Here is a 13,057-nt window from a genome sequence, read left to right on the forward strand (position 1 = left end):
TGAGGCTTCAGACCCAGCAGACCCAGAACACAACGCTTCCAGAGTTCCTTGACGCGTGCCACCAACATCTCTTTCTTGGTCTAGATGTCCAGAAAGACAAAAAAATCACAACAAAGGGTGACCCCGCGAACGCCGAACAGAAACTCCGCCCAGACTACATTCGAGAATGGAGCAATTTCCCACTGGAGCAATCTAAGATATGGAAGACGCTGATGAACGCTGATTTCGTCACCGAGCGCCACTTTACGCCGCTGCTGGTGTTGGAGGACAACGGCAGAGACCTGCGACAGCGGAGTCTAAGCTCGGAGCTTGATCTAGGGTACTTTGAACGGCAAACAGTTGAGATGCGTGTTGCGTCAGTCATCAAACAGCTACACACAAACACTCGACTTAGAGAGACATTTCAACTAAAGGGAGATGTTGCATTCGAAAACCATGCGAATACTTTGACGGACGAGAGAATACTTGTGACGGATATGAGCTCTATGAGTCTGAAGCCAGCTCCCCTACGGCGATCTGGACGCCTTGCCGCGAAATCGGAAGGGACGGCATCCCTCCCTGCAGCAACCCGCCAAGACAGCCATCAGAAATCCCGGCAGCAAAAGGTCGCGCGACCCAAGGCGGATCAGTTCTGTGTGTACAACAAGGGCATATCCGAGAGAATACCTTCTTTTATCGTTGAGTACAAGGCGCCTCACAAGCTTTCTCTAGCGCACATCAAGGCCGGCCTTGTCGACATGGACCTGGATGATATAGTCCGTCTCCAAGAAAATGAGACCCCCGAGATCACTTGCCGGCGGGTCGTTGCGGCAGTCATCACCCAGCTTTATTCGTACATGGTCACAGGCGGTATCGAAGTTGGCTACGTTTGCACTGGAGAAGCATTCATATATATATATGTGAAGCGTGATAAGCCGAACACCGCATACTACTATCTTTCTGTCCCGAAAGAAGACGTTGGCGAATCCACCGGCTGGACAGCCGATCCAGATGGTGACAACCGCCTGCACCTCACTGCTTTGGGCCAAGTCTTGGCCTTCACTCTTCGTGCGCTGCAAACCACCCCACGGGACAATGGTTGGATTAAGTGGGCGGAAGCGAAATTGAAGAGATGGGAGATGGTATATGACGATATTTTAGGCGAAATTGAAGAGAAAGACATCCCAGCTTCCGACTTTAAGCCCGCGACTCGGAGCCGAGATAAATATTTGCGCATGTCCCCAGTGAGGACAAGGTCAAGACCTATTCTAGCCGGCGTGGCTTCTTGCAACCCTCTACAGCACACCATACCATCGGACGACGATGAAAATTCGGACGGGGGGTTCGATCCCAATACACCGAGCCGAAGCCCCCGTGAGCCAGGAGCTGCCAACTCCTCGAGTCGCCGGGCTGCCACTGAAGCTTCGAGAGTTACAAGTACCACAGAAACAGTCCGGGAGTACTGCACACAGCGTTGTCTGCGGGGCTTAAGAACACAAGCTCCACTAGACCCGACTTGTCCAAATGCATCGGATCATGGCGTCGATCGGCATCGATTGAACCCAGCCGCGCTTATTCGTCGATTATCCGAGCAATTCTGCCCTCAGGATCTGCATTCAGATACACAGCTAGGGTGCAAATCACTTCACACGCATGGAACTCGCGGCGCTTTATTTAAAGTGACCCTGCTCTCCCACGGATATACTTTTGTTGGCAAAGGCGTGCCGGCAGAATTTGTCGCTGGTTCTAAGCATGAAGAATCTGTATACGCTCATCTGACTGATATACAGGGTACACACGTACCTGTGGTGTTGGGTGGGCTGGATGTTCCTTTGTTTTACTATGACGGCATCGTGCAAATTGCGCGTTTAATGCTTATGAGCTATGTCGGGGCTCCAATTGCGAGAACTATAAGGCAATGCCCTGAACGTCGTGATCCGCTAATCCGCAAGGCCGAGCTCTCATTGCGAGCTGTGCAGAAGTGTGGTGTTTTACACTGCGACCCAATACCCGATAACATCTTGTGGGATAGCAGAAATGATCGGGTTATGCTGATCGATTTTGAGAGAGCGACCTTCCCGGAGCAACGAATGCCGCTAATGCCGCTAATGCCGATGTCGTCGAATCGGAAGCGTTGGCGGGTCGACGAATCCGCCAAGAGCCAAAAGGAGGCGCTTACTTTCAATCGCGAGGTTCGGAAGTTGCGAAGTAACCTGTCTTAATTAACTATTCGCTGGAGACAAAACGCTGTAGCAGAGAAATACCAGTAGAGAACAAAGCGCATCGTTGTCTGCCAGATTGGTTGCCAATGGCTCGAGCCATTTTCAGTATTGCCATAGCTCTTTTATCGTTTTTCCAATGTCCTATTTTAATCCGCTTGTCTGAGATGATTTTGAGGTGATTTTGACGTTATCCCCAGGTCCGATCTGAGGAACCGCGGCTCGTGGCAAGCAGATGGCTGCGGTAACAAGATCACAAAAAATACATGCTCCAAACCAGAAGCCCAAAGGACATGTACGAGAGCTGGAAGCAGTCCGACCTGGAATCTCACAGCCGATTTGTTAGTGCGAGACGCCTTTAGTTGCACTCTGCGCCGTCAAGTCTAGAGAAGCGTCAGCTGTTCACCGCCATCCATCATGGGCATGAGGGAATCGCCGCAGCCACCCATAGACTTTGACATAGAACCATCTTCTTCGCAAGCGAGGTCACCGAGCTCATCGCCGCCCTCGGCCGAGTGGGTCGCCGCTGCCGCCGAGCGCGCCACGTTTGCCAACGCTATCCTGCCCATCCTCCGCAACGAGAAGGCCCGGAGCCAGCGCGCCACCCGGCTGGACTGGTTCCGCTCGACCTCACCCCGAGCGGACACCCGCACAGCCTCGCTCCGGTTCAGCCAGACCATGACCGATGCCGCCCGGCAGTTTCGGGCCGTCGACGCTGTGTGGCGCAGAAAGGAGTCCTCTACCAACAAGAGCAACTCCGTTTGAAGCGCGTCCGCCACGAGTTTAATGAGCTCAGTCTTGGCCTTGCGAATTCCACCGCGCATGTCCAGGAGACCCACGCTGCTCTACCCACACTCAAAGAGGATATTGCAAACTTGGACAGCGAGACATCTGGGATATGGCTCACAGTGGACGATCTCCTTGGAGTTCCACAGCCCATACTCGAACGCTTGAAAGTGGATGGCGAGTTACGCTGGGCTGATCGGCGACAGCCTAATATCAACGCCGTGATGAAGAGCGCCGACAGCACGGAGACGCGCCGCAAGGTGTGAATGGACTATGGGAAACGGGTCGCTGGGAAGAATGATGTGCTCCTCAAAGAGATTGTGCTGCTTTGCCATCTACTGGCCCTTCTTCTGGGCCCCAAGAGCTGGGCAGAATATCGCGAGCCGTACCAGCGCGTCTCCACGGCCAAGGCGCTGCAGTTCGTGCATACCATGAAGGACAATTTGTATGATATTTGCCACGGCCACATCCATTCATTGGGTGCCATCGAGGGGAAGCACCTCGTTGAGCAATGCATCACGCTTTCAGAAGCTACTTCTCCGGGATGAGCTGTCCTACAAGGAGCTCGCTGTCTAGGCTGGCTTTAACGTCGGGACGGCCAAGTTCGCCGAATCCTTTCCCTTTGCAGGCTGTCTCTCCCGACTCCTCTACCTGTTTGAAGCTCTCTTCTTCCTCAAATTCGCCACAGTCCAACGTCTACGCCTTGATCGTCCTGAACGACGACGCACAGGACGCCCGCTTCGACTTGGTCGGGTACCTGTACCTCGACTCTTTTCCGCGCGACCACAGTACGGCCACAAGAGTCACATTGACATCCGCAGCACGTTTATCACGCCCGAAGGCACGCACAACGCAGCTCGGATCCAACAGCAGCTCCCTCAACAACCTTGTTGCTGGATATCTGGATCGCAAGCCCAGTAGTGTAGTGTGCCATATCTGTAATGATCAAATGCTCCATGAGGCTATCAAGACTGAAAGGACTCATGTGCTTGCGGAAAGCCCCCTCTCCGAGAAGCTACGTAGTGAAGAGAGATGCGAGAATGCTCTTTTGGAACCGCGCTTTATCCTGTTCCCAACCAACCTCTGACAATACACTGCACGCCGAGCGTCATGGCATCGCGGGCCGCTTCGAGAGGCGCGGGCAGGGGACTCCCCGCGCGCGGCGATTGTGACATGCAGCGAGCGTGTCACTGACGGGGCTGTAGCCGGCCAGGAAGCCTTCCATGGCCGACACGGCGGCGCTGATGCCCTTGAAGTGAGTTTTCTCGCACATGTCGCCGAGTATGCCGCAAATGCCGAACGCGCGACGCCCAGATTGACAGGACTACCAGTCGATGATGCTGAGGCGCTCGTCGATCTCTGCTATGCTGGATATGTATGACTGGTGGTGGTGTTGAACCCGATTCTGGCTAAGACATCCCCGCAATCGGAGATATCTGCGGTAAGCCAGCGCCTCCGAGCACTACTGGTATATCCGCCACCTCGCAATATGGGACTAACTTAAGAAAATACCCATAACGAGAATATTAATGCCTCTGTTCGACTACACCATTCACCAACATCAAATTAACGCAATGGGGAAGCCGAGAGTTTTAATGCAGTACACATGGGTAAATCATCAACGACCGGGGTCCGCCATGGGGCGGAAGCATGGGAATCTGCGGAATCGCAATCGCACTTTGGAACAAGGTTGTATTCCGTCGTACGTCTGAACATGTATTGACGCGCGCGACGCACGCAATAGTTAACAGATATATATGGCATAAAGAAGAAGGGCCGACGGTCCTTGTCTCTGATGAAACCGCTGAATTCCGACTCCCGGGCCCTCGATGACGTGCTTTTAGTGCTGCGGAGCTGGTTGGCCGGGCTTGCTGACGGGCGGTCGTCGCTGTGATAACGCACCTGTAGGCTGTTGGGCGGATGGCGTGATGGGATAGCGACGACGGGACGGGCGTTCTGGTTTGAAGTCCAGGTGCGTGACATGTTTGCTGCCAAGTTGATGCTAGCGAGGAGAAGGGTTAGCAGCGAGCTTCTTATCCTTCTTTGGCCATGTGCCGGCTAGCCCGGAGCCCTGAAGGACGAACCGAGTACAACGACACAAAATGACGATCAAGTTGAAGCATCCATCACATGAAGATGGTTTCCTCTTGGTTGCCCGTTTGTATGTAACTACCTACTAACCTGTAGTGGGGTGATACTTACTACCTTTTGGTCGTGCCTGCCAGCTGTCACGCCAGCTGCCAAATACTGGAGCGAAATTTCAGTTTTTCACACAACAGAGACTCCATCATACATCTCCAGTTCTTCCGTCCTGTCGACAAATGAAAAGCCTATTAGTATCCTGTCTACGTCGTGGCAATGTCATCCAGCTCGTCTAGCGATATGATTCGATACGAAGACCAGCCTAGCCAACGAACGGGAAACACAAAATGAGCAGTGGGCCAGTAATAACTGGTGCATCTACAGTACGTACACCCACTGTACGAATAAATAGGTACTAAGTTAGTTGCGGCATCTTTTCTTGTCCGTCTCTTCTCGGCCAGCCTACTCGCCGCCGCACTTGTTTCTCATGCGCCGCCCATCTCACTAAACTTTGTGCTAATCTGGGTTGCTAGCTTTTGCCAGCCTGGTTTTGTACCTAGATAGCCTTGAGCCACCCCGGCGCCACTACAGGGCAGTACAAATGGGCACTGTGCTGCGCTCAAGGTGCAGGTCATATTGTGTCAATAAAACACTGCCATGTTCGTCCCAACACGCCGCCACCTGAAGCCTCGCCAAGCACACACATCGACAGCGCATCCGGGACGAAGCGACTTGGCGAGGCGCTCCTCCAAGTCCAGCCAAGCAAGCCAAGCCCGGAGAGAAAGCAGCGAAACTGGTGCACTGTATAGAAAACTTTGCAAAGCCTCAGCAGCCACGCCGGCGACGCCATATCCACATGGCGCAGCCCACTGTGGGGGTTCCTCGGGGGCGCCTTTACAGGGGCGCGCTCAAGACATCATCACCCTCTCCATCGCAAACTTGGGTTTAGCCTGCAAGACCTGCAAGACCTGCAAGACCGCCAGAAGGCTGCTTGTTGGTAGGTACTCGCTGGCGAAGTGAGACACCGGCTATTTTTCGCATGGAATGCAGTCCACGTTTGAAAACGTTGTTTTTAAACTTGGCGACGCCCCGGTTTGGTCTCGTTGTCTTGCAATTCCGTTTTCATTCCCTGCACACTGAACCGCTTACGGTCTCACCTCCAACCCCGGACCGGTTATTTTTTAACCTTTTTGCAATTGATGAAAAATACAGTTGCATAGGTATGCAGACGAGCACCATCTTTGTCGCCTGTATATAACCCCCCCTTCGGCCCCGTCAGGTTTCTTCCAAGTAGTCCTGGTACGCTCCCCGTCGTCGATTTGAACCATTTAAATCGAGTCGCGAATGCTCCAAATTGACTAGTTCGCTGTCGCTCCCTCCTCCAGCCAAGCATCTCGGACCCAAGCAGACGACAGCCAATCGCACCTTACAATGTCGGAAAAATCATTGAAAGCGGCCTCGCCTCCGGACCTCGAGGCCGTCAATACCGCCACCACGACCAGTTCATCTCGATGGGCCTCCCTCTTTGGTGGCAAGAATGTCGTGGTTGGCTCCCGCATTGCGCCGATACCAGACTACCTGAAGAACGATGAAGCGGAGCACAGCGAAACCGCCTCGGAGATCCTCGATCGTCAGCTGGCGGCCGAGGACGGCGCTGCTATCCAGTACCGCACGTGCTCCTGGCAAAAAACGGCGGCTCTGCTGTTTAGCGAGTACATTTGCTTGGCTATCATGAGCTTCCCCTGGTCGTACCGCTATCTTGGTCTCATCCCCGGACTCATCTTGACAGTCGTTGTTGCCGCCTTTGTTCAGTATACGAGCCTGATTTTGTGGAAATTTTGCCTCCGCCACCCCGAGATTCGCGATGTCTGCGATCTGGGACAGACGCTATTTTGGGGCAAGGAATGGGCCTGGTGGGCTACGGCCGTCATGTTTGTCCTCAACAACACCTTTATCCAGGGCCTCCACGTCCTGGTGGGAGCCAAGTACATCAACACCATGACGGAAAGCGACACCATTGGTGGCTGCCGCACTGTCGAATTCTCCATTTTGGTCACATTTATCTGCTGGATCGGGTCTCTGCCTCGCACCTTTGAAATGATGTCAAAGCTTGGCACCGCGTCCGCTGCCTTTACATTCATTTCTGTTGTTTTGGCTGCCGTCTTTTCCGCCGTTCAGAGCGGTCCTCCTGCCAAGGCTGGCAGCGGCGACGTCGTCTACGATTTGTTCCCCAACGCGAGCGTCACTTTCGTCCAGGGCATGGCCGCTTTCCTCAACATTAGCTACACCTTTATCGGACAGATTACGCTGCCTAGCTTCATTGCGGAAATGCGCGACCCTCGGTGAGTACAGCGTGCCTGCCATCCGAGTGCTGCTGATCATGTTGCTAACGTTGTATAATAGTGAGTTTCCCAAGTCACTGTGGGCATGCACCATTGCGGAAATTATCGTCTTTTGCGTTGTCGGAGCAGTCATGTACGTCTTTGTTGGCAACAACTACATGACTGCGCCGGCGTTTGGGTCTCTCCAAGACTTGTACAAGAAGATTTCATTCTCATTTATGATACCCACGCTTATTTTCTTGGGTTGCCTATACGCATCCGTCACCTGTCGGTTCGTCTTCTTCCGCGTCTTCCGCAATTCTCGCCATCTCAACGACCACACTGTTGTGGGATGGGGCTCGTGGGCTGGCATTCTCCTCATCACCTGGATCGCTGCCTTTCTCATCTCGCAGGTGATTCCTTTCTTCTCGTCGCGTAAGTTTTTTTCCCCTCAGAGGCGATATTTGACGTCGCATCGACTAACATGGCAACGCAGTTCTCTCGGTCATGTCTTCTTTGTTTGACAGTTGGTTTGGCTTCATCTTTTGGGGCGTGGCTTACTTTCGCATGCGCCATGTGGATCGGCAAGACGGAAAGAAGGAGAACAAGATCATCGACTGGGCCTCCAACGGCCTCAATGTGCTCATCATTCTCATTGGTGTCATGTTCCTGACGGTGGGAACATATGCCAGTGTGCAGGGCATCATTGACTCGTTTGAGGCGCATGAGGTGCCCGGTGTCTTTTCATGTGCTACCAATGGCTCGTGAGGCGGTTGTACATATGTTGTTGGTATATTGTTTTTGTCATGACACGCGTTTTATGATGGGGAGTACTTGGTGCCATGGATGCAGCGGGCAACCACAAGGTGGGCAGCAGTAGCTGCGTATACGATTCTCAGGCCGAGGACGAGGCCGATGCGATATTTGAATACATCCGGGACCATTTGGTGCCCCAGCCTCTGTGGATCCAGTCGTAGACATGGCGTAGTAGCGAGTGTAGTATGTGTGTGTGTGTGTGTGATGTGACGTGCTTTGTACTTGATATCCATGGCTGATGTTTTGATGGCCTTGTCCTGCGATTCGGCACGTCTGCCACGGGGACATTCAGTCGAGTCGTAGTTACAAGACATGTCAACTTTGGGGTGCTGCAACGAAGCATAGGTCAGCGGAGATGGCTAGCCTTGCCATCTGGCAAAGGCGGATTAAGAAGCCCCTTGTCAGAACATATGTTTAAATGATACTGAATAATGCTTGTTGACCGGCGCTTGAGATGCCGAATCAGCAGATGGGCAATTGGAAAATTGAGATGCAGCGTCATCCCCCACTAGAAATGACCCCACCGATCCTTTCTTCCGTCTGCTCCTGAATTGCGGTGCGCTAAAACAATGGAAACTCGCGCCATTCTGCAGATTGTTATTACTTTTCGTAGTATGTACGAATACTTACCTGTACTGTTATAGGCAAGTGTGCAAAGAGGCAAAAAAGCACATTTTCTATTACTTGATAATCTGCAGACGTCTCGTCCGGTGCGGCTCGTGCTTGGACTCCCTTTTCCAATTATATATTTATCACTGTATAAACGATTATTATTCTTGATAATCCATCTTCTGTGGTGAGTTGTGGCGCTTGTGAGTGCTTGTGTGGCTGTAGTGTGGCGAGTTGCCCCTCTTCAGCACTGCGTCCCAGGCACCAGTAAAGTGTAAATTGCCCCCTGCTCGTCCCCGAAATTCCCCACCAAACTCTCACAGAAGCCAGCTAACCAGAAAGCCAACCACTCTTCAACACTTTATTACGTGCTCCTTTTTATCCCTAATATCTACTCCAACCCCCCTCTGCCATTTCGCATTCCATTCTATATCCTACAATACAAACGAAACACACCACTGTCCCTGACGTCCTTGCGCACCGCACATTCCTCAATTGCGGTCCCCGCGCCGAATACTCGATTACCCGTCCGTCCATCGCTTCGCCGCCTAGGGCTAAAATTAGCTACCTACCGACTTTAGCCCCCCCTTCAACAAAAACAAAAAATCGAGAATCCTGGTTGCGCTACACCTCGGGGATTTTCTTCACAAGCACAAATGGCTGTAGCGACGAGGACAATGTCGAAAACAGCCGCTGGCCAAAAAGCCGCCGCACAACAGACGCTGGCGGCGCCGACCGAGACGAGGACCGACGCGAATGGCCCCAAGGACTTTTTCTGGACATATACTGAAGAGCCGCACCGGACGAGACGTCTGCAGATTATCAAGAAGCACCCCGAGGTACGACAACCCCCAGTGGAATACCGAACAGAACTATAACCCCTTCTTGCAATACTGACAACTGTTTCTTCCCCCAGATCACAAAGCTCTGCGGCCCTGAGCCTCTCACCAAATATGTCGTCGCCGGCGTCGTCGCCCTCCAGGTCGCCCTCGCCGTCTACCTGCAATCGACGCCCTTTTGGTCCTTGAAGTTTTGGGCCATCGCCTACGTGATTGGTGCCACGGCCAACCAGAACCTCTTCCTCGCCATCCACGAAATCTCGCACAACCTGGCCTTCAAGAACGCCACCGCCAATCGCGTCCTCGCCATCTTTGCCAACCTGCCCATCGGCATCCCCTACAGCGCTTCCTTCCGAGTATGGAACTCCAATTTCCCGCGCTCTCACCCTTTCTCCTTCTGTGCGCAAAGCTAACATGGCAGCCGTTTAGCCCTACCACCTGACGCACCACAAGTCGCTCGGCGTCGACGGCCTCGACACCGATCTGCCCACCGCCCTCGAGGCCTTCTTCCTCGACTCCATCTTTGGCAAGACCTTTTTCTGCACCTTTCAGATCCTCTTCTACGCCATCCGGCCCATGACCGTCTACCGCGTCCCCCTCACGCGCATCCACGCCCTCAACATTGCCGTCCAGGTCGCCTTTGACGCCGTCCTCGTCCACTTCGCCTCGTCCAAGGCGCTGCTCTACCTAGTGCTCTCGTCTTTCCTCGCCGGCAGCTTGCACCCCGTCGCCGGCCACTTCATCGCCGAGCACTACGTGTACGAGACGGTCACGCCCGCCCAGCGCGACCCGGCCAACAAGGTCCCCGTCCCCGAGACCTTTTCCTACTACGGGCCCCTCAACTGGCTCACCTACAACGTCGGCCTGCACAACGAGCACCACGACTTTCCCGCCGTCCCCTGGACGCGCCTGCACAAGGTCAACCGCATCGCCAGCGAGTTCTACGACGACCTCCCCCGCCACGAGAGCTGGGTCTACGCCATCTGGCGCTTCATCTGGGACGACAGCGTTGGTATGAACTGCCGCGTCAAGCGCCAAAATGGCGGCCGTGTCGTCGGTGGCGCTGTGAGCTGGAAGGAGAGTGAAATTCAAGCGTAGACTACTTGAAGAACTTTTTGTGGAAAAAGAAAGCCCGCCTTGTTTTTTTCTTTGCTACAGGCGTCATGAAACGAGTTGTCTTCTTAGTAGTTAGTTGTGTCTGTAGAACCTTTTTAATCTCTTCGTTGAGTACCACTGGCAGATGGTATATGATTCTATATAATTGGAGCAATCAGAGCCTTGAATTAATACAGGATAGGGAATTCCAGAAAACTCGAGTACAATACGGAGCATTGAATGTTATGATTTCAAATATCAATATCAAGTAGCATTTACAAGGTCAGAGTCAAGACAACGTCAACGCCCTGTGACATGCCTAGGTAGCTGGGTTTGAATGCCCAGCGGATAACGATACTTACTATAGGAAACCATGGTGCAGCAAATTTTCCTCCGCGCAAAACAGTCAAAAATCAAGGTGCCACGAGTACGGCCCGGCCCGGCCCGGCCAGGGTCATCGTACTCCCCCATTGCTGGATAAGCCCCTTTCCAAGTCTTATAAAACAGTCTCTGTCACCTTGGTACATGCCCCGCCATTGAGCTTGTGTAACTATCCAAGGAAATCGATTGCATAACGTAGCAGAGGCAATACCGCAAAAGAAACAACAAAGAAACAACGTCGCTCAGGCTTTAGGAAATAGTCATTGCTTCGCGCCGCTCGCAATGTCCTCGTCGGCAGCTACGCGCAAGTCATAGTTCAAATCAAAACACTCGGCGAGCAGCTCCGACACACTGCTTTGGCCCTCGGGAATATCGCCATTGACGACAAATTTACCATCGACGCGCATATTATCCAAAGAGGCAAGCTACAAGTTGTTAGTCACTTTCTCATCATTCTCGAAGCCCAGGGTTGCTGTTTTGTTTAGGGGACGCACCTTCATGCTATACGGATACAGCTCCCGCACAGACGAAACACCGCCATTGTTCTTCACCTCAATCAGGCAGCGCTTGAGCGTCTGCAGCTGGTTGTAAATAGGCAGAAGCGCCTCCGAGACCGGCTCCGAGGACAGGATAAACGAGTAAATGTACGCGTAGCTGCGCCGAATCAGGTACAACATGGTGCGCTGCGTCCACAGATCAGCGGGGCGCTGCTTGTGGTCGAAGAAATTGCCGTTTTGCCGGCTCTCGTCAATCTTGTCGAGCTTGCGCTGAAAATCATAAAGATCCGTCTCGCGGAGGGACCAGGCCTGTGTGAGGGCGAGCTTCTCCAGCTCGTTCCGGATGCCGACTAGGGTGCGGTACGTTTCGCGGAAGGATTCAGGCACGTCTCCCTTCCTGTATAGGTTGTTAGCAAGCCATCAGTTGTTCCTAGAAAGTGGGATTGACTTGCCGTTCTAGCACAATCTCGGACCAGCGAGAGCACTTGTCATAAACTTCCTGCATAGTGGCAGCTCCTGGTGATTCCGAACCCGCGACGCAGAATTTTCCTCCGTTGTTTTTCTCGCCAATCTCATGCAACTGCTTCTGCAGCTTCTGAACTTCGGTGGAGGAGAACTGGGCGCCCATTAGTCTCGTCTCTATAGCTATTAGGCAAGCATCGTTGACTCACCTTGGATCTGGTATTTGCATACGAGATGGAACGAAGAATAGAAATCAGCTTTTCGTAGGTGGGGAGTGAAGCCTCGTCCAGAGTGTTCAAACGCTTCTGCAGCTTGCCTAGCGTCGCGGTGCATCGCTCGACACGCTTCGACAAGAGTTCCAACAGGTATGGCGAGTGCTGCGGCCCTGGAGTGTCGGGGTTACTCGAGCGGCTTATGTTTGTAGAAAGCTGCTCCAGTGTCGCTTGAAGGCTCTCGAGATCCTTGGCGGAGTACAAGTTTGCCTCCATGAGGTGATCGAGTAGTCTCTTGATCGTTGACGTAAGCGCATATGTAGCAGGGGCCTCTTCGTTGCGGCCGATGGTGAGGTAGAAGAGCGAGAGGAGCTGGAAGCAGCCCTCAAGCACCTTGTCAACTAAGAAAAGTGCCGAGTTAGCATGCGCGGTCATCGGTCATTGGCAGCGCGCTCTTCTTACCTCTATTCTCGTCGGCGGCGCCGGTCTCTGCGCGGCTGGCAATGAGTTCCTTGACCTGCGCAATGGTCTGGTCGTAGAGGGGCAAGATATCTTGACTGCGAATATAGGTGGTTCTGTCCTGCTTGAGCAGGAGGAGCTGATCGCGAATCTCGGTGAGGCGCTGCAGGACGGCGAGCTCGCGGGCATCGCGCGGCATCGGGATCGCGGGGGTTTCCATTTTTTTTTTCGAGGTGAGGCAGCTGGTTGCTGGTGCGGCCAAACTATAATACCATGTGTATCAAGGTCGCAAACCGATTA

The 13,057-nt window shown here is 53.2% G+C and overlaps 6 protein-coding genes across 6 annotated transcripts in view; 4 read left to right on the forward strand and 2 right to left on the reverse strand.

The window, feature by feature from the left end:
- The window catches only part of CCM_09607 (metalloprotease m41 ftsh, putative), a gene marked incomplete at both ends in the record, with an annotated part of 3,300 nt that extends 1,099 nt beyond the window's left edge, over positions 1 to 2,201 (forward strand). The window contains one exon of the mRNA XM_006674740.1: positions 21 to 2,201. Within this exon, the coding sequence (XP_006674803.1) occupies positions 21 to 2,201 (2,181 nt within the window). The remainder of the gene's footprint in view (positions 1 to 20) is intronic.
- Positions 2,202 to 2,615: 414 nt separating this feature from the next.
- CCM_09608 (uncharacterized protein) lies at positions 2,616 to 4,071 on the forward strand (the record flags this gene model as incomplete). The annotated part of the gene is made up of 4 exons (XM_006674741.1): positions 2,616 to 2,915; positions 2,966 to 3,244; positions 3,281 to 3,429; positions 3,513 to 4,071. The coding sequence occupies 4 exons, from the start codon at positions 2,616 to 2,618 to the stop codon at positions 4,069 to 4,071; spliced, it is 1,287 nt and encodes a 428-aa protein (XP_006674804.1).
- Positions 4,072 to 4,550: 479 nt separating this feature from the next.
- CCM_09609 (uncharacterized protein) lies at positions 4,551 to 4,967 on the reverse strand (the record flags this gene model as incomplete). Its single annotated transcript, XM_006674742.1, has 1 exon — positions 4,551 to 4,967. One exon carries the CDS (start codon positions 4,965 to 4,967, stop codon positions 4,551 to 4,553), a length of 417 nt encoding a protein of 138 aa, XP_006674805.1.
- Positions 4,968 to 6,497: 1,530 nt separating this feature from the next.
- Positions 6,498 to 8,155, forward strand: CCM_09610 (neutral amino acid permease, putative; the record flags this gene model as incomplete). Its single annotated transcript, XM_006674743.1, has 3 exons — positions 6,498 to 7,408; positions 7,470 to 7,822; positions 7,884 to 8,155. 3 exons carry the CDS (start codon positions 6,498 to 6,500, stop codon positions 8,153 to 8,155), a joined length of 1,536 nt encoding a protein of 511 aa, XP_006674806.1.
- A 1,334-nt stretch (positions 8,156 to 9,489) lies between these two features.
- Positions 9,490 to 10,749, forward strand: CCM_09611 (dihydroceramide delta(4)-desaturase; the record flags this gene model as incomplete). The annotated part of the gene is made up of 3 exons (XM_006674744.1): positions 9,490 to 9,651; positions 9,729 to 10,007; positions 10,081 to 10,749. 3 exons carry the CDS (start codon positions 9,490 to 9,492, stop codon positions 10,747 to 10,749), a joined length of 1,110 nt encoding a protein of 369 aa, XP_006674807.1.
- A 638-nt stretch (positions 10,750 to 11,387) lies between these two features.
- CCM_09612 (uncharacterized protein) lies at positions 11,388 to 12,977 on the reverse strand (the record flags this gene model as incomplete). Its single annotated transcript, XM_006674745.1, has 5 exons — positions 11,388 to 11,552; positions 11,622 to 12,021; positions 12,098 to 12,240; positions 12,296 to 12,699; positions 12,761 to 12,977. 5 exons carry the CDS (start codon positions 12,975 to 12,977, stop codon positions 11,388 to 11,390), a joined length of 1,329 nt encoding a protein of 442 aa, XP_006674808.1.
- Positions 12,978 to 13,057: the final 80 nt, after the last annotated feature.

Source organism: Cordyceps militaris, assembly GCF_000225605.1.
Source record: "Cordyceps militaris CM01 unplaced genomic scaffold CCM_S00010, whole genome shotgun sequence".
NCBI lineage: Eukaryota > Fungi > Ascomycota > Sordariomycetes > Hypocreales > Cordycipitaceae > Cordyceps > Cordyceps militaris.